Source organism: Epinephelus fuscoguttatus, linkage group LG7, assembly GCF_011397635.1.
Source record: "Epinephelus fuscoguttatus linkage group LG7, E.fuscoguttatus.final_Chr_v1".
Lineage (NCBI taxonomy): Eukaryota > Metazoa > Chordata > Actinopteri > Perciformes > Serranidae > Epinephelus > Epinephelus fuscoguttatus.
The window spans coordinates 36,888,892-36,907,744 of record NC_064758.1 but is presented as its reverse complement, the minus strand read 5'-3'; the positions used below and the strand labels follow the sequence as shown (position 1 = coordinate 36,907,744).

At 40.4% G+C, this 18,853-nt stretch overlaps 1 protein-coding gene across 1 annotated transcript; it reads right to left on the bottom strand.

The window, feature by feature from the left end:
- Positions 1-988: 988 nt before the first annotated feature.
- On the bottom strand, positions 989-17,086 carry tfcp2 (transcription factor CP2). The gene is made up of 16 exons (XM_049581325.1): positions 16,747-17,086; positions 16,234-16,428; positions 13,027-13,178; positions 12,210-12,286; positions 11,978-12,083; positions 11,764-11,870; positions 11,317-11,469; positions 11,099-11,209; positions 9,525-9,613; positions 9,321-9,369; positions 6,623-6,716; positions 4,836-4,926; positions 4,622-4,728; positions 2,585-2,727; positions 2,394-2,445; positions 989-2,269 (listed from the first exon to the last, which is right to left on the bottom strand). Exons 2-16 carry the CDS (start codon positions 16,353-16,355, stop codon positions 2,232-2,234), a joined length of 1,491 nt encoding a protein of 496 aa, XP_049437282.1. The 5' UTR covers positions 16,356-16,428; positions 16,747-17,086; the 3' UTR covers positions 989-2,231.
- Positions 17,087-18,853: the final 1,767 nt, after the last annotated feature.

The window sequence follows — 18,853 nt, the reverse complement described above, 5'->3', positions numbered from 1 at the left end:
AGACAAAACAAACACTGGCTCTAGATAGGGCAAATTTGCGTTTTTCGCAAGCCCCTTTACGATGACCAGCATCAGAAAAACACTTATTTTTTAATGTAATACTGCTTTATTTAGTGTCTTTACCTGTTTAAATCACCGGGTCTGTGTTTGAAAAGACCTCTGTAGATAATTCAGCTATAGGTAAAATCCCTATGAACATCTGGATCACAAAAAAGGTGTGCACACATTGGGCTAGCAGTCCACCTGAAGTCTCATTTATAAACACTGCATGTACACAAAACAAGGCTTAAAAGAGGCGTACTCCACCTCCCACGAAAAAGTTGTGATTTATGAAAACAGATTTGGTGGGAGAAACTTTGACCCATGCTTACAAACATTTTGGAGACAGGAAATTGGTGACGCAGACGATGAGATGGAAGAATGCCATTTTTGGCTTTTGTCAGTACGTACATTTTTAGTATGGATCTAACGCATTGTTTTACTAATGAGACCCAAGATCTGTTTGTTTTGGAGAGGAGACCTCTGCGAATTCTTCTGCTTCTGGTAAAAAACACTGCAAAGTCTGGATCTTAGCTTATCAGAGAAAAAAAGATGAGCACACATTAGGAGGTGCTGGGGTAGTGGCTTGTCTGCGACAGGCCAAACCACTGATTTTTAATGTGAAACTGCTTTATTTAGTTTTTTTTTTTTTTTTTTACCAGTTTTAATCGCCTGGTCAGTTTGTTTTTGCCAATAATTTTGCTCCTGGTAAAAACCTCTTAAACAATGAACACTGAAGGAATTCTAACCGAGACATTTCAGCTGGTTGAAATCTGCAATCCTCACCACTAGGTGCCACTAAATCACCCTAACCTCTCACACACTGAATCTTTAATATGAATTATTACTTTTCCCTGATGAGCTCAAGAACATTTAAGATACTGTTAAAAATCAAATTTTTTTTATTTTTGCAAACACTGTAAGGAGACAGACAACAGAGGGCGCGTAGTACATGGGTAAGCATTTTAATAACGCTGATGAGATGGGGGGTAAAATTGAATATCTAAAATGTCAAGCTATCAATTTCGTGTAAGCAGCACAATGGACAGAACATAAACTAACCATATCTTTTCGCATGCCAACAGCTCCATTATATGTATTAGTATCTGGAAGTGGTAACATCCAAAAAACAATGAAGAGATGTAAGTTTGTTTTTAAAAAACAAAGACAATTTTCTTTTAAAACTGCCAAATAAGCACATGATTCTTTATGAAAACATTTTAAAAATAATGATCTATTTACAAATAATGCTGGAGAACGGCCAAAAATGAACAGAATGAAGAGGTGACGAGCTAAATAAGCAGAGAGGGAGAGGAAGCACATGGACTAGAGACAGTTTGCTGGTGTTGCCACTGCGATCACTAACACAGACAGTGTTTCGTCATCTTTCAAGGTTCATAAGTAACAACCACAAGTGTCAGTATGAGTTCTACACTAACTACAGGGATCTAACAGTGTTTGGGAGTCTGGAAATGACTATTTGTTTTCTCAAAATTAACAGTTCAAACCGGTAAAAGACTGACATTGTTAGGTAGTCATTATTGAGGACAGCTGGTTTCCCTTGAAGTCATGATTGCTGATTTGATGCCACCTGTGATTCTTTGATGCGACTCTGTGATTGTGTTTGCTATACCGTGTTTCTTGCAGACTGGCTTAAGTGGATCCTGGTAAGGCAACCTAGCGTGAAAAGAAGAACTCATGCTGCACTGCAGGTGGAGAGTCAAGTCCTGACATAGTCACTATCTTTCTTTTTTTTTTTTGTCGCTTTGATTTTTCCTTTTGGTTGTTGGTTTTCAAAGAGACGACAAACTGTTTCTGAAGCACAGAGCTTTGGCACACCAGATGCTCAGCTAACAAATAAACAGTGATAGCAGCTGCGGTGCCACTAACCTCTTTCATGAGACATAAGCGACAGAGAAAGATGCAACCATTTACGGGCGGGGGGACAATGGCGGGGGCAGAAGGAGTTTGTTCACTTCACTGTGGTTACAGTCACTACCTCAAAAGTAAGACAATAAGGTATAGTGAGGAGAGGGCTGGGTGCTTCAGTCGCATGTTCCTCCTAGCGGCCTCGAGACGTTTCTCTGGGGCATCCCCACATTTTCCAGGAACAGCGAGGAACATGAAGCTCTAGAGGGGCTCACTGGATCGGGTCTAAAGAAGAGAGCAATGCTTTTCTCCTGCCCAGTTATTCACTTCAAGATGATGTGGTAGCCGTCATTCGTGTCATCTGGAGAAAAAGGGAAAAGGAAACATAGCAGGGGGGACGGTGTTATAAATAAACTTGCAATAATAAAGTTCATCAAGGCTCTACGTTAAATATAGACACAGATAAATCAGCAGCACACTCATACCTTTCATTGTGTCCAAAACGAAACATACTTCATCCTGAAAGTTCTGAATCATCTGTTAAAAAGAGAGTAAATGTTAAATGTAGGAGGGAAAGCTGTTCACCAGCATTCATGCGGACAACTTGTCTCTATCAGTAGTGCATTTTCTAATTTGTGCAGCCTTGCTAAATGCAGACAGCCCAGGGATAACTTACCTCATCGCTGACCAGCACGTGGATGCCTGTGGGACCCTGTTTGAAGATCTGATTTATCTGTCTGGGTGAGATGTTGAAGAGCTGAGCGATCTTCTCTGTCAGCTCAGTGGCTGTGAGCTCCTCCAGGTAAATGGCGTGATACACTGCAAGAAAAAAGCAGGTACAAAAACGAATATGAAATTTTTACCTGCCATTTCTAGACAGTAAAATCTGTATATATTATGTTTGTGTTATGATTCTAAATTGTTACTGAGGGGGGAGATTTCAACTATTGTAGAAACTGTATGTCTGTATTTTGTGCATTAAAATTTACTTTGCACAAAAATACAACACATGTCAGAGTCCTCTTGTGCACATCAGTGATGCATTTCACTTAAAAAATACACCAACAGCAACTCGTTTCACAAATTCAGTGACAGGCTAGTAAGCATAAGCAGCTACCACAGCAGACCAAAAAGAATAGTATGGGAATATAGTAGGATACACTTAAATTAATAGTTTGACAATTTGAGGACTATGCCAAGAGTTAGATGAGAGGATCAAAACTATTGTCAGACACGAAAGTGCTAACAATCTTTTCTTTTAACAAAAAAGCAAATAGACTTTGTTTTCCATGTGTTGCTCATTTCAGCTAATCTCTATAAACAGAAATTGTCATCAGACAATAGCTGATGGGTCCAAGTTTATATTTTGGCAGAGGCAATCCACTTTTCCACATGGATAGTTTACCTTTCACTCTAATGTGATCAGTCAATACTACTCAGACTACAACCAGAACACTTCCTACCAAGAACTCGTCACGTGCCTATAGATTCAACGTTCACATATGCAGGAATCTATTTCTAGAGATGAGTAAATACATTACAGTACTTTCAACACTGTTCCTTTGTCAACTGATGCCTGGGACATGCAGTAAAAAAAGATTCTTAAGCAAGGGCTGCGCATCAGCAAAGACACTGTCAAAAATGTTTTATTGGATTCAGGGATTTCCACATATATCACTAATATATTTTGTATTCCTACGATCTTGACTGTTATTTCAATGTGTGATATTATGATGCAGTGATACCAGGATCTTGTGATGTGCCTAAGGCCTAGTTCAGACTACACTATATCAGGCCAGTTATAGCCCTACCTGGCCATCCTATAGTGTCGGCTCGGATCCTGAACAACAATGAGTGTCGTGTGCGATAATCGATTATTTTATCTAATATAGTGTGTCATAGCAGACGCCGCATCTGGGACACCAAACAACGTTCTGACAAAAAGTCTGGCATGTTTGAGTTAGATAGAACCAATGCTGCCATGGACAACTGTATGACAACAACACCCTAGCTTTTTTGATATTACCTCTAGGGAATACCACGATGACTTCATAACGGATAAGGATCAGGTAGACAAACATATCATAAAATTCACAACTGCAACTCCCCACAACTGCAGACGGTTCCAGCCATATTTGGAACAAACTACATTAAACACAGGCCTTCATTCATAGACACAGGCCTTTATTTTTCATTCCCTCTGTATTTTTCTTATCCAGCTCCTTTTCCTTGTACTACTTAAAGTCAAAACTTCCTATCCTGTATCCAGCATCCTTAATCATAAGCCCCTTATCGTTTCAGTAGAGAGAATCCCTTCATGTTCTGAAAAGGTTTTTATCATGAAACATTTGTAGGAACTTGTTCTGAAGAATTCAGTGACTTGCAGTTTTCATGCAGTACTTCAAAAGTAGCTCCTGACATCTGGTGGCACCGTTCATGTTACATGCACGTCGTGAAAGACGATTAGTGATGATTGGTCATGGACCAACTTGTAGTCTGTCGTGTCTGTCTAAGCCACTGCAAGATTCTATGACTCCATAATCGCTTAATCTAACATAGTGGCTATCAGAATGGGCAAACATATCGTTTAGTCTGAACCCGGCATGACAGTGCCTCCTAGCCTCCCAATTTTTAGGCATCCTGTCCTGAATTCAAAGTCTCAATGATACATTCTGCTATAAAGAATATGCACAAACCATTACTACGTACTGACCAAAGAAAGTGTTGGCGGCAGCATCGCCATTTTCATGTTTCGGTTGCTGCTCCCGTGCCTGCTGAGACTCCTGGCAAACGTAGATAGTCAACCTCGGGCGTACCACCCTGTAAACAACATTCACAAGGAGAAAATGACGAAATGTCCACACATGTGTGAAACCACTCTTGATATTTTAAGTAAATGAATCAGGATTCAGTTAAAGAAGACCCACCGTCCCTTCAGTGCATTGAAGAGTCTTATTCCATCAGCAGGCCCACAGATCTGAATAACATCCTCCCTGGTCAGTTTCAAAAGGTCTGCCCCTGGTGCACAAGAGCAAGAGCTTCTTTAACAGCGTAAAACTCTTCCCTCTACATGTGAACCTGAATTACATTAAACAAGATTGTTTTTTCTGGTCCAGCAATTTACATGTACATTATGCAGAGCCAGCTACAGACCACAGTCCTTGGGGCTGCCAAGAAGTCAGTGTCTCACTACGGGACTCTTTAAGAGACAGTTTTGATTTTTTGAAGTGGGGTAATATGAGGTACTTATCCATAGTCAGTGTATTATCTACAATAGATGGAGGTCTGCAGGCACCCAGTTTGATCAAGCAGGCCGGAGTATCACCACAAAGGTTAAGTGATTTAGTGTTGTGGACGGGGGTAGCATCAAAATGTGATATAGCCATCTAAAAAAATCAATATCAGTTTAAGTGGACACTACATTTAGAATACTTTCCTTTACCTTATCGCAGACAGCAACATCTGGCACTCCTTTGACAAAACATTAATTTCATCTCACAGAACACAGGAGTTGAGTTACGATTTTACGTGTTTTAAATGGTTAGTTTACATTCACCAAAATCACACAAGGCGGTGGTATAGCAGCAGCTCGTCTGTTTTACAAGGTAAAGGTACTGTTTCTGTCAATGGAGTCTAGTGGCTTTGAAGAGAGCTTAGATAACGTCTTCAAGTTTCCTGTCGGAAAAGGCTGTCTGATGGCAAGATAAACGGTGAAAATACTCTTAATATAGCGTTTTGTTGCTGCTTAGCTTTGGTGCCACTACTCCTGTCTGCTTCTCCAAACTAGAGGCGTGTCGACTGCCACGTACTGTAGGTAACATATGAATATGATGAAGATAAGTACCTCATACAACCCCACTTCCTTTAAGCAGAGTGGATGCTTCGTGTCGTGCAGTGTTGAGTTCCCCAAGAGAATAATAGCCTCTTGTCGTCTTTTTCCTCTCTTTGTCGCCCTGCTCACTCTATTACCAGATTTATTGTCTACAAGCCCTTTCATACATGAAATACAGAGCACTGTTGGCTTCAATGATATGCTGGATATTCATTTATTCATCCATGCAGTTGGAGTGAAAATCTAAAATACAGAGACAGAGTGAAAGTCTGATAATTAATGTACTTGTACAAATGTTTTCCTTTTTTCACACGTACCATGAAAAGACAAAACATTTTAAGTAACTGATCTGACATGAAAAGAACATCACTTGCAACTTAACACTGGCTAATTCACAGCTTTTTGTGGTTTGTTAAATAGATTTTTTTCCGAGTGCTCAGAGATGCTAATTAACGGATCGTTTTTGCCGTGCTTTGTAAAAGCAAACACAAAGAGCATTTCATTTGTGCATGTTTTACCTCACGCTGCTGTGGCCTTTACACTAATCAGACTGCACTGATTTCAGTCTGGTGTTGAAAGTGATACAGAAATGTTACTTGGTCTAACTGCCTGTGTGAGGTTAATGTAAAAGTGGCTAATGTGTTCATTCAGACATGAGACCCACACGTACAGTTACCATCACCTTTATGAACCAAAGTGCAGGAATAAAAGAGGCTTATTTCCACGCACAATTCTGGCACTTTACTCCTATGTTACAAATGACCAGAGGCATCAACGGGGGCGTCAGTCAAGCTTTTCTGTGCAGCAACAAGCGACAGAAGTGATAATCACATGAATTAGTGTTTTAATTTGTTACAATTCTGTATTCAAGAGCCAGTTTACCTGAAAAGTTGGTGAAGAGCCGACAGAAGGGTGAGAAGCGGTTCCTTAAAAGCCACTGTTGTGCATCCTGCGGTGTTGCTGTGGGTAACAAATTCTGAGAAGAAAAAACAAGACAGAACCCAGAAATGAATACGTCATTTCAACAATCTTTGAGATAATTTCAGAGTTAGCTCGTAGAAATCATGAGTGAAATAACTGTAACTTTCTATAGCTACCTTAGGCCTTACAGTATACTGTGTGTCCTACACTTAAGAAAACAACACTACTTGAAAAATCAACAAGACACACGTGAACACAAAGAAAACTGGCAGATTTGGATAAAGCGGTTTCACACCAAGCATGGATTTACGTCCGAAAGTTCGCACGGACATTTACAAAAACTGATTTTGAGAGTTCTACCGAATGCCTGCACACCCCTGCCAACATTGGTCTGAGAGAAAAAATATTCGGACAGACCTCTATTTCAGCAAATCACAGCCTGAAGAAATGTGTGTTTGAGCAATAAAATCCTTTGTTCCAAGTCCAACTGATGTCAGACCTCCAGGTCTCATATTTGCGTTTCCTAGGATAGCAAAGGCATGAGCTGCCCCACTCTACCTTTGATTGGCTAGTACTAGTTGCCTTCATTGGTTGAACTCAATAGGTTAAGGCAAGCAGAGTGTGATGGGAAATGTTAGGGTAAAGGCTAGTTCACATTACATGACTTTCACCACGATTTTGACATCACAGAGGATCTTGAGAGCCACCTTGGGTTGGAGGTGAGTCGGCAGATAGTCTGCCACGACGAGTCCTCTTGTGTGAACAAGCCTTCGAGCAAGTCGCCCCCTCTGCGACTGGGACTGGATATCTGGCATGCTGGAAAACTGGAGTCTGACACAACTGACAAAGAGCATCAGCCAATGAGAGGCGGGATACGTCCCACGTCAGCACGCAGGAGGAGGGAAGAAATGTGAGGAGGACAAGTCGGCAAGCAGCAACAACAACAATGGCGGTGTCCACAGGATCACGGGGAACGCATTGTGTTTAGACCCAGGCCCTGGAGGCCTGGTTTTGGTGAGGTCACTGTGTTATCTGGGGCTCTGTCGGCGAGGGCTCGGTGGAGAAATCTTGTGGTGTTCACACACAGGTCTTAACGCAGTTGGCGAGACTCCTGATGACAGAAACACACGTCGCCAGGTATGAACACTCAAAAGATTAGGATAGTCTCCGCAAAGCAAACTCGGGGGAAAATCGTGTAAGGCGAAGTAGCCTTAAGACTACCTGAGGCAGAGTAATGTAGAGTAGGGCAGGTCACGCCTTCGCTATCCTAGGAAACAAAAATTCGCCTCCAGGTCACAGCTAGCGTGCTCCCAAAAAGAGGAACATCTTATCAGTTTGGTTTCTGCTTCAGTTGACACAATAAAGATGCTGATTCAGCTGACATGCACTTGCTAGTGTTATATGTTGGTCACAGAAAATGGAGGACATAGCACATGGCTATTTATTATGCAGAATGATGTCACGGGACCACAGGGTGGTAGTCTGTTGGACCTGAATCAAACTAGGTTGGCACTATGTCGCAGTCTATGCAGCTGAGTGACGGTAATGAGGGCATAATCCCCTAAGAAGAACAAGCTTCCCTCATCAGATCGGTGGTCTGATGTTTGGAGCAGCTGAATGGTGTAGTCGGTGGGAACATTTCCATGGACATGAATAACCTGTTTATGATCAGGCTTGTGGAGTATCCCGTTTATGTGTTTGAGCATATAAACATCATATCCCATTTATGAGAAACCCGAACATGCTAGCTGCACTCGAAGAAACCACGATGAATATGGGGAGTATAAATAACCTGATTTCTCTGAGCTCATGTAAACAACATATCCCGAATACGATCATAACCGGGATAAGCCTCGTAATCGGGTTACTCACGTCCACACAAACGCACTCAGTAAGTTACTGGCTGTCAGCTGTATCTGATATAAAATATACAAATGCTCCCAATCAACCAGGGGAAGGAGTGTGAAACATCAGGAGGCAGGGCCGACTGATTGCAGGCCATTAACCTTTGTAACTGCAGGGAGTGTATTTTTTGGAGAATCAGGACTTCAGAGCGAAGGACAGGACAACATTCACTGTCTGGAAAGGTTTTGTTGTGTGAACACCAGCACTATTTAGTATGAAACTTTAGGAGAAGGAAATTCTGACAAAAATGGAACACAGCAACCCAGATCATTTGCACCAGGATAGCTGTCATACCAAAAACATGCATGCAGATTTCTGAATTTTTAATCTCTACTCATCCTACTTGGGTGACATCACTCTCCTTCATCTCTCACTAGGTTTAAGTAACTAATGCCAAACATACATCGCCATGACATCTGTCCAAATATACAGCAAGTGTGCATGAAATAGTCTGACAAGTCATGTTTCAGGGTTAAATAACAGAAGCACTGAATCACTGGCCGGTTTCATTTAAGGCATAGAAGAGAGTTCAGATGTCTGGTCTCAAATGTGAGTTGTATTCTGCTTTATCAAAAGCTTTCCTTCCCACCTTGAAGCAGGTTCGGCTTATTGTTGTTTATTTCATGTTTTCAATAACTACTGGGAGGCAGAGGTTTAACACCCAGATGTCAGCTTTGCATTTGTCAGTATTAATATGCCGTTGTTCAGGAGGTCATGCAGTGAATCCAGAAAGCAACAATGCAGTCGTACTTACATCTGATGCCTGAACGACAGGCTCGGGCTGGTGGTTTGGTGATCCATTTCTGAAAAGGATGAAAAATTTACCACATTAGAACACAGGAGGAATACAGTAATCCTCATTAAGAGGAATCTAAACATCACATGTTCCTCGCCAACCAAAACCAGGCAACAATTTAAACTAAATTCAAATAGCAACAAAATAATGAAACACTCGTACCCTTCCACAACTGGGAAGCTGTTGTGTGTGCTGTTGAAGCCAGGAGACGGAGAGTTGTTGACATATGTGACCTCAGGCCAGGGACAGCACTGCAAAATGAACAACACTTTTGTTATTGTGACAGCTAAATAAACTCACAAATCATTTCTGCTGCCACCAGGTATAAACTGCAGCTTTCCTTTACATTTAATTTCTGTTTGTGTGTCATCCACAGTTTCCTAGTTTTAAATCATTTGCTGGAATCTGAGCTGAAACAATTCATTTTTTGATTATATGGACAGAAAACTAATTTCTATTAAATTTCTAATCTACTATTTTGGTAATCTATCAGTCTTTGGCTAGTCTTTGGGAGTATTTGCTGCCTTTCTCTGTATTAAATGAGTGTTGAATGTTTGCAGACAACAGTCAACTTGTGCTCTAGAAAATTTTGATAAGCATTTTCTTCTACTATTTTTTGACAATTCACAGGCTACACAATACCTTGAGAAAATAATTGATAGATTGACAATAAACTGAAAATAATCATTGGCTTCAGCCAGTGCTGCTGCTAGTGATGCGTTACAGTTATAATACTACTTTTCCTAGTAACGACCACCATAGCAAATTACTAATGAAATGTCAGTAATAATATTCCAGTTACCCCCAAAACAAATAGCTTGTTACGGTCTTACTGCTGTTGTCACCCTCTTACTGATTTGAAATCCAACATTTAATCACAACCCTGGGTTCATTTTGTAATTGTCACATATGTGCACCACAAAGCAAGCTAGCTTGGAAAATGGAAACGCTTAAATTACGCAGCTGGAAATATTCCCATTACTTTGATTTTGTCTGGAGGAAAGATGACAAGAACATTGTTGTTGCAGGTAGCGGTACTAAGACTCTTTCCACTGCAAAAAATGTGACCTCATACCTCCTGAAACACCTCCACAGTGTGAATCTCATGGAAATACGCCCTACCCAAGGTGAGGGCTGCTTGGCTGTGGAGGATGGTTTTATCCCTACACTGGCTAAACAACCAGAGCTGGATTTTAATTCTGGAAAGCAGGCTACATGGACAAAGAACAAATGAGGGTTGTGGCTGTGTGTGGGGTGGATGAAATGTTGCCATGTTCTCCATGACTGACTCCGTCTTTCAGATGAATCCTTGAGAAAATACCAGTCACAGGCAGCATAAGACCCCCACATATAAAATAATTTGCAAGCTACCTAGCCTTAGCTCTGCTTACTGGAGATTACCTTGACATTCATACGGGTGCACATGAGAAGTCTGAATTTTGAGGAGAAATTACAAATATCATGTGGCGCAACAGAAAAGAAATAGAGGAGTATATATTTTTTTGAGTGACAAGCCAAACAGAGGTCGCAGCTCTAGTTGGGATAGATGAAAACATTTCGAGGTTAACCTGCAGTACATTACACCATTTTTTTGTTTTGTCATTTCGCATTTTTGGAAGTAAGCGTACATTCTTCACTACACTGACCTTTTTGGTTAAACAGGGTTGTGTTTCACTGTGATGACCTTTTCCTTTATATAATCATTCATCCCCTTAACAGCTCAGTATTATGCTAACCTCTGTCAGGATTGTGGTTTCGTAGGAGGGCTGGTACTTTTCCTTTTCCTGTGGCGCCCGCTTCTCCATCTTCTCCCTGTCAGTCTTCTGTTTTCTGTCTGCACCTTTAGGCTGAAGCAGGTCATGTGGGAGTCATTAAGGTGGCGGTTGCAAACAACAAACGTCTTCACTGCAGTATTTCTTTATTATATCTCAAATTTTCTTCCCGTCCCCCTCACCTTGAAGACTTTGACCTGGCAGGAGGCAGAGTGGAGGTGCTCTGTGTACTCTTCATTCTCGTTCTCTTTAAACGTGTCGATCTGGATCCGGAAAGGCACACCCTTTTCTCCTCCATGTTTGCGCATGGTGAATTCTGTGCTGATGCAGTGTACCTAAAAAGGAAAGAAATGTAAGGTTTAAATCTTTACAGGGAATGATGACCTAAGATGAAACATAGGTCAGAGAAATCAATAAACAGATTCTGGCAAAACAACTGCATTAGTAATTTCTGCCTGCAGAATGGTGTTCAGTTCACTCTACGTTTTCTCAAACAGAACAGGTAAGTAGACTAAATGTTAACAAGCTTAGCTCCATGATGAAGTGATCAAAACTGCCTCAGATTACTGACGTTGCTTTCAAACAATTAAAGTAATTGAGAAAAACAAGAGTGTTGTCCGTCATGCTACCTGGATAAAAACTGAGGTTCGTTTCGATGGGTCCCAAAGGAACTCCACAGTGTTAAGCTGAGTAGGGTTAGCCCTGGGGTCGATTATGCCGACGGACATGGGGACATCTGCAATGGATCAATGTAAAACAGGCTGTTATTAAGAGAGCTCTTAATGCCAACAGTCAATAACCTGAACTGAATTTATTCAAGAACTCAAGTCATTCAGTGCTCACCCAGGTCGAGGATGCGATCCCCGGGCCTGTTCCAGCGCCAGCCCTCCAGCTGCTGGTGCTCTGTGTACTGAAGTCGTCGGTCATGAAACACCACACGGATGATGCTCTGAAATTAAAAGAAAGTCATTTTTAAGAATTCATATTAATAGCCAACACATTTATACTGGTATGTCCCCACAGACCAGTGCAAATATATTGTTATGTATGTGCAAACTGACATGTTGGATCTCACCTTCACCATTTTACCAGTGATTTCCGGAAGTTCCCCAATCTTCCGATTGTCAAGCATTCTAATTTCATAGGACTGCCCTGCAATGACAAGTCCATATAGAGTAAATTAAAATATCTCAACAAACATACATAATTAATATCCAACCTTTGTAATCACAATAATGAATAATATCTGTGACAGTGACATTCATCCTCCAAGCCAATGCCGGCCAAATATGCTAATAATGGACCGGATTTATGCAACAACATTTTTTGCTGACACTTCATATCAAAGAAAAGCCAGAGACTGTATCGTATTAAGTTGCTGTGGGCTATAAAATTCACCACTTCTAAGCAGAAGGCAGGGGCTAACGTTATCTTGGAGCCTGACCTGCCAACGCCTTTTTTCCTCTAAGGGCAACTGCATCCATCTCACTCAGACTGACCCTAAGTCTGGGTCTGCAGCTGCCTGTGCCGGAGAGCAGCGTCAGAGCGAGGAGTACTCACTCTGCAATCTAATCTGGAGAACAAAATGTGCCCAGAAGTACACTAACTGACAAAAAAACAAAAACAAAAAAAGAATGCTTAGCTTGAAGAATCTCAGTCAACTGAATGGTCTCCAACGGATATTAAAATCTTCAGCCTTCAGAGGGCCGCCCTACTGTAATATATTTCCTTTTTTTTTGGCCCCCCACCGATAATTTTCACTATCATTAGGAGTAATAAATTATCTAGAATTACGAGGTCAGAGGCAACTGAATCTGCTTTTAGTGGCTCTTGACATCAATAAATTTACACAAAGTTTCAAAGTACAGTGTGGCTTGGATCCTGATGCTGACCTTGGTTGAGGTAGGTGAGTGTTTCATCATGCAGTTTAACGGCTGGCGAGGTAGCTGCACACAGAACATACTGAAAGGGAAGGATCTTATTGTCGCCGTCTGGAGGCAGGTTGGATTCCTCCTGCTTGAAGATGGGCAGGGCGAGGACATCACTGCAGAACAGAGACAAAGGAAGAACTCTGTTAGTGAGATGCTGAAGGCCGATCACCTCACATTCATTATTTCCTTCTACACAAAACAAGTTTACAGAAAACTGATCTTGATGGGGTTTTTTTAAAGATATTTTTTGGGCCATTTTGCCTTTAATCGATAGGACAGTTAAGCGTGAAGAGGGGAGAGAGAGAGGGAGTGACATGCAGCAAAGGGCCACAGGCTGGAGTCGAACCCGGGCCGCTGCAGCAACAGCCTTGTATATGGGGTGCCTGCTCTACCACTAAGCCACCGACGCCCCAACTGATCTTGATGTTTAATGATAGAACTGATTGTTTACAACCGCATTATAAAAATAATGTTAAGTCAAATGAAAAGTCTTATACAACACTAGGGGCTAAATGGCGGGTTATTGTGCTCATCAGATTCACTGTTCATTAATTAAAATGGAGGCAACACTAGTAAATACCAAAGTATCCAGTCAGAGTCTCTTTGCTCCTCTCAACAAAAGAATTTCAGAAGCAGGCATGCACTTTGCAGCTTCTACAATATCATTTAACAGAGCACTTAACCAGACAGAAAAGAGCACAAAAGACGGGGATCTTTCTCAAGCAACGCAGAGTGCTTGACTCAGCACAACCTAAATGGATTTCCCATTATTTCCGTCATGAAAAACTGAGCACAAGCATCATAAATATCTATCTGGACTTTAAACTCTTGAAACAGACCACACAAAAACACACAGCTACGTGCAGATATATTTATACTAACATATCAGAGATGTTCTGCATAGCAATAGAATAAGTCTAATGCCCCAGTCAAATTTCATTATAAAGTATTCTTCATCAGGCAGTCACAGAGCAGTGTACTGCTTTGCAGTTCATCTGCATGTGTTGATTAATTTGCCCTTCTGCTATTACTAAGTGCAGGAATTCACCTACAGTGCAATCAGAAACTATTCACACCCCTTAATTTTTTTCACACTGTATTATGTTGCAGCCTTCTGCTAAATAATTTAAATTAACTTTTCCCCTCATCAAACCACAGTCAATGCCCCATAATGACAAAGCAATAACAGGATGTAAAATGTTTTTTTTGCAAATTTATTGAAAGAAGGACTACAAAAATGTATCCAGGCTGTCTACAGGTTTCAGATACTTATACTTTCAGATATTTATTGCCTTTTAATACATTTTAAGATCATTTTTAACCAAATTCAATACTTATTGGACAATTCATCTTTTTCTTATTCATGCATCGCAGGTAAGTATAAAAGGTAAGATAAAATGTTTGTGGTAATTAAGACCCCAAAAATTAAAATTTAAGACTAATGACCTTCCAGGCCCAATATTTATAAAATTGCAATTTCAGGCTTTGTTAAAAAAAACAAAAAAACCTGCAGACACCCTGTACATCACATTGACAGAAGTATTCAGACCCTTTATTACAAACTCTGAGCAGGCTTTCACTGAGGAGAATCTTCCGTCAGGTTACTCTGCCATAAAGCTCACATCAGAGGAGTGTTGCAGTGATGGCTGCCCCTCTGGAAATTTCTCCTGTCTTTACATAAAGGATCTCTAAATGTCAGCCAGAGTTACCATCAGGGTCCCTCTCTAGAAAGGGTCCTTATTGTTCCAAACTTCTTCCATTTCTAAATTCTGACGGCCACTGTGGTCTTGGGCACCTTCAATGCAGCAGAATTTTATCACACTCCTCAAAATGGCGTGCACTGATTTGGTATGGTGACTGGATTAAAGGATATGTTTCGTTGAAAAGGTGTGAAACAAGCTTCAGGGTACCTTTTCTTTTGTTTGATAGATGTGTCAAAGGTGTAACCAATCAGCAGTGAGGTGTTTATAAACCAAATTCTAGCAGATTGTTACTTGTTGTACATGCAATTTTTGTTATTTTACACTTGCTTTGGCAATGTAAACATATGATTTCCATGCCTATTAAAACCCTTTGAACTATATTATATTAAACCACAGCATACTCAAGGGCAGTGCACCTGTGTAACACAAGGCGTTCAATGCACCACCGTTTGTGTTTAAATTTACATTTTGCTGTGTTTTGTCGGGCTGAAGGCAGCTCAGGTGAGTGCCTTTCAAGTCATGCCTAATAAATTGAGTTTACCACAGGCGGACTCCAATCAAGGTGCTGAAACATCTCAAAGATGATCAAGATAAATGAGAGGCATCTGAGCTAAATTTTCAAGTGTCATAGCAAAGGGTCTGAATACTCAGTTTAAAAATAATAGTTTTTAATATTCATTTAAATCAATTTTCATCCTGTTTTGGCTTTGTCAGTATGGGGCACTGAGTGTAGACAGATATGGGATGATGAATTTAAACAACTTTAGCATAACGCTGCAACATAACCAATTAGGAAAAAAAGTGAGTCTGAATATTTTCTGATCGCACTGTGTTCATGCATGAATTCAAAGTGTGAGGACATTTCTCTGCTCTAACCACACACTGATGTGAACACAAAGCCTATCTGTGAGAAAGCGTGAAACACTGCACATTATAAAATCACATTTGATAAGACAGCAAGCTTTGGTCGCTTATTCTATAAAGATACCAAATATCTTTACATAGAATCTCCAATCTATTCCACACAAAAGTGCCCAAATATGTTCTGCAAATGAAGGGGTTTTGAAAACAACTCAATAAAACAAAAACAAACTACTAAGCAAGTTCAACTGTTATAAAATGACTCTAGTAAAGGTCTAGGTCAAGTGAAGTCACACTGCAGACATTTAAATATTAAGCAGGTGATAAGGTTTCACTAACTTTAGAAAGTGACAACTGAGATAGGCATCACTTTGAGGGAACCATTACTGTCACTGTTTACACCAACAATAACCCTAACCTAACCCTACACTCCCACACAAAACTAATATACATATCTTTGATCAATCTTAAACACGTCTGGCCTGTATTTAAAGCAGTCACAGATCACATGACATATTCTGGTAAATATTTAAGTGTAGCACCAGCAGGACACATTCTAACACTCTAGCACAAGGCTCAATCCGCCCAAAAACCCATACAGTACCTCATGCTGTATGCCCCAGCACCGAGCTCCTGCCCAATGCCTGACAGGCTGGCATCAAAGTCCTGGACCAGTCCGGACTCAATCACTTCATCCGTGAGAGGCAACTTCAGAGCCCACGCCATAGTGACTGTGTGGGGATTTTAGGGACTTCAGTTCAGGTTAAAACTTGCGCCAAGTTGCCCAAAACCGTCCAATCTTAGAGAGCAGAGAAAGTTAGATAAGAAGATATTATCACCGATCAGGCTCATACTTTTAAATGGTGAAAATAAGGCAATATGTTGATGTACAATCGAATAATAACAGAGTTAGCAGTAACGTTAACAAGTTGGCTGAACAATGCAAAGCTCCCGAGGTTAACGGGACCGTTAACGGTAATCTATTCACACGTTTTACGCGAACGTACACTGATGCACTGTCAATATAAAAATAACCTGCGCAAAGCCATATTATTTTAGTCTTTACACTTTTTTATTCAGTGAGTTAATGTAATCAAATTAAAGAAACACAGCATACCTTTAGGTTAGAGTGTAGCTACTTGCTAACACTGCGACAGTTTCATGCCATCATGTCGCGCTCCTTCGCTCCAGCACTAAAACAAACATGACGAGCTAACAACTACAAGCTACACAGCCTGCCAGCTAACTTAGCAAGGAGAATGCTAGCTCTTCTTTGCCTCGTTTAGTAGAGACTCACGGGAACAAACTGTTCCCGGTAGACATATCTATAAATAAAAACAAATAAAAATTAGCTCAGAGTAATAAATAAAGACAAATATATGTGATATAATGCCTTGCTTTTGTTTGTTTATCTAGCTTCGTCAGGAAAAGGAGCTTCCGAAACTTCCGGTTCACACTTCTTCTTCGTGGTATTACTTTACAGTACTAGCAAAGGCGGTAACGCTCATTATCGCCCCCTAACGCTCACGCCCGGCATAACATGAAGTTGAGTGGGGGTTCACTGCTTTCAGAAGTGATATTTTACTTATCCCTCACTTCGTGGTAATTACAAAACAGAAAGAAAAAGAAAAATTACACACCATATACTGCTAAAATGCTAATGATATGTTAGTACACCAACATATGTGGCTTTGTTACCATGGGATTAGTAGTATTACCGGTGCTAATGTCTAGAAATGTACTAATGTAGAACTAAAAAGTACGGTGATGCTGCATTCTTCGTCATTGGTCCTCATCTCTGGAACAGCCTTCTAGAAGAGGTCAGACTCTCTGATTCAGTAGACAGCTTCAAATGAAGTCTTAAAATCTATCTTTTAGACTTGCATTTGAGAAGCTTTTATTTTATCCTGGGTGTGGGAGCCCTTCTGTGCGGAGTTTGCATGTTCTCCCCGTGTCAGCGTGGGTTTTCTCCGGGTACTCCAGCTTCCTCCCACAGTCCAAAGACATGCAGGTTAATTGGTGACTCTAAATTGTCCATAGGTGTGAATGTGTGTGTAAGTGGTTGTCTGTCTCTACATGTCAGTCCTGTGATAGTCTGGTGACCTGTCCAGGGTGTACCCCACCTCTCACCCAATGTCAACTGGGATAGGCTCCAGCCCCCCGCGACCCTCAAGAGGATGAAGCGGTTAGAAAATGGATGGATGGATGGATGGATGGATGGTATCAGACCTAATTTGTATTTTTTATGTGTGAGTGTGTGATCAAATCTTATTATGTAAAGCACTTTGAGTTGCATTTGCTGTGTGAAGTTAATATTATTATGTTCTGATTATTATTACTAGTATTATTTTCACATATTTATTCTTGATATTTACCATTACAGTACTTTTCAGAAATGGTGAAAAAAGATACTGATATAATTTGTTTCATCAAATATATAACTGACTTACATTAAATACGTGACATTAACAACAGTGAATATTCTTCATTTTTTAGTTTGATAGAAGTTGTTAATTTATTATCTTGGCATTGTTCTCTTCACCATAAAAGGACAATTTAACAGTTTGGTTCAGGATGGTTTTAGACAGTAAAAAAATCATACTTACATAATTATGTCAATATATATTTATAATGAATAACACGGAATGTATCATTTAACTGCACTGAATGAAAAGAAGTGTTTTTATTTTGTAGCAAACAGTAAAGTTTAATTACATTAGCTTAGCTTCACTACATTTACTATTAAAGGGTAATTCAACTGTTTGGTTGAACATGTTTTTAAAAACTATTTAAATGTTATTACCCCGTTATTTTTTGTATAAAGTTACATAAATCTGTTTAGTGAGACCTCTGAAACTATAACATGTCAAAAAACATGTGTCCTACTAACTGTGTCCTACTTAAGGACACAGCGACACCTAGTGGAATTTTTTTTTTTTTTTTGCATAACATACCTAAACCGAATGGTACAGATAGCTCAATCAAGTTATGTTTTTCTCTTTTTTTTCATTAAGATACTGTTAATAAAAATGTGAGCTACCAAACTGCTGACCAGAATGTTGGAGGTCAGTGGTCACTATCATCCATCCATCCATCCATCCATCCATCCATTTTCATCCGCTTACTCGGGGCCAGGTCGCAGGGGCAGCAAGCAAAGCAAAGCACCCCAGACGTCCTTCTCCCCAGCAACACTTTCCAGCCCCAAAGTGTTCCAAGGCAAGACA

Excerpts from the sequence above, each read along its gene's own strand:
- tfcp2 (XM_049581325.1), bottom strand. The coding sequence starts at position 16,355 with ATGGCGTGGGCTCTGAAGTTGCCTCTCACGGATGAAGTGATTGAGTCC. Across the intron at positions 12,287-13,026 it reads ACTCACCTACCTCAACCAAG|GGCAGTCCTATGAAATTAGA; the intron begins GTCAGCATCAGG and ends TTGTCATTGCAG. Across the intron at positions 11,210-11,316 it reads GCCAGGTCAAAGTCTTCAAG|CCTAAAGGTGCAGACAGAAA; the intron begins GTGAGGGGGACG and ends GACCTGCTTCAG.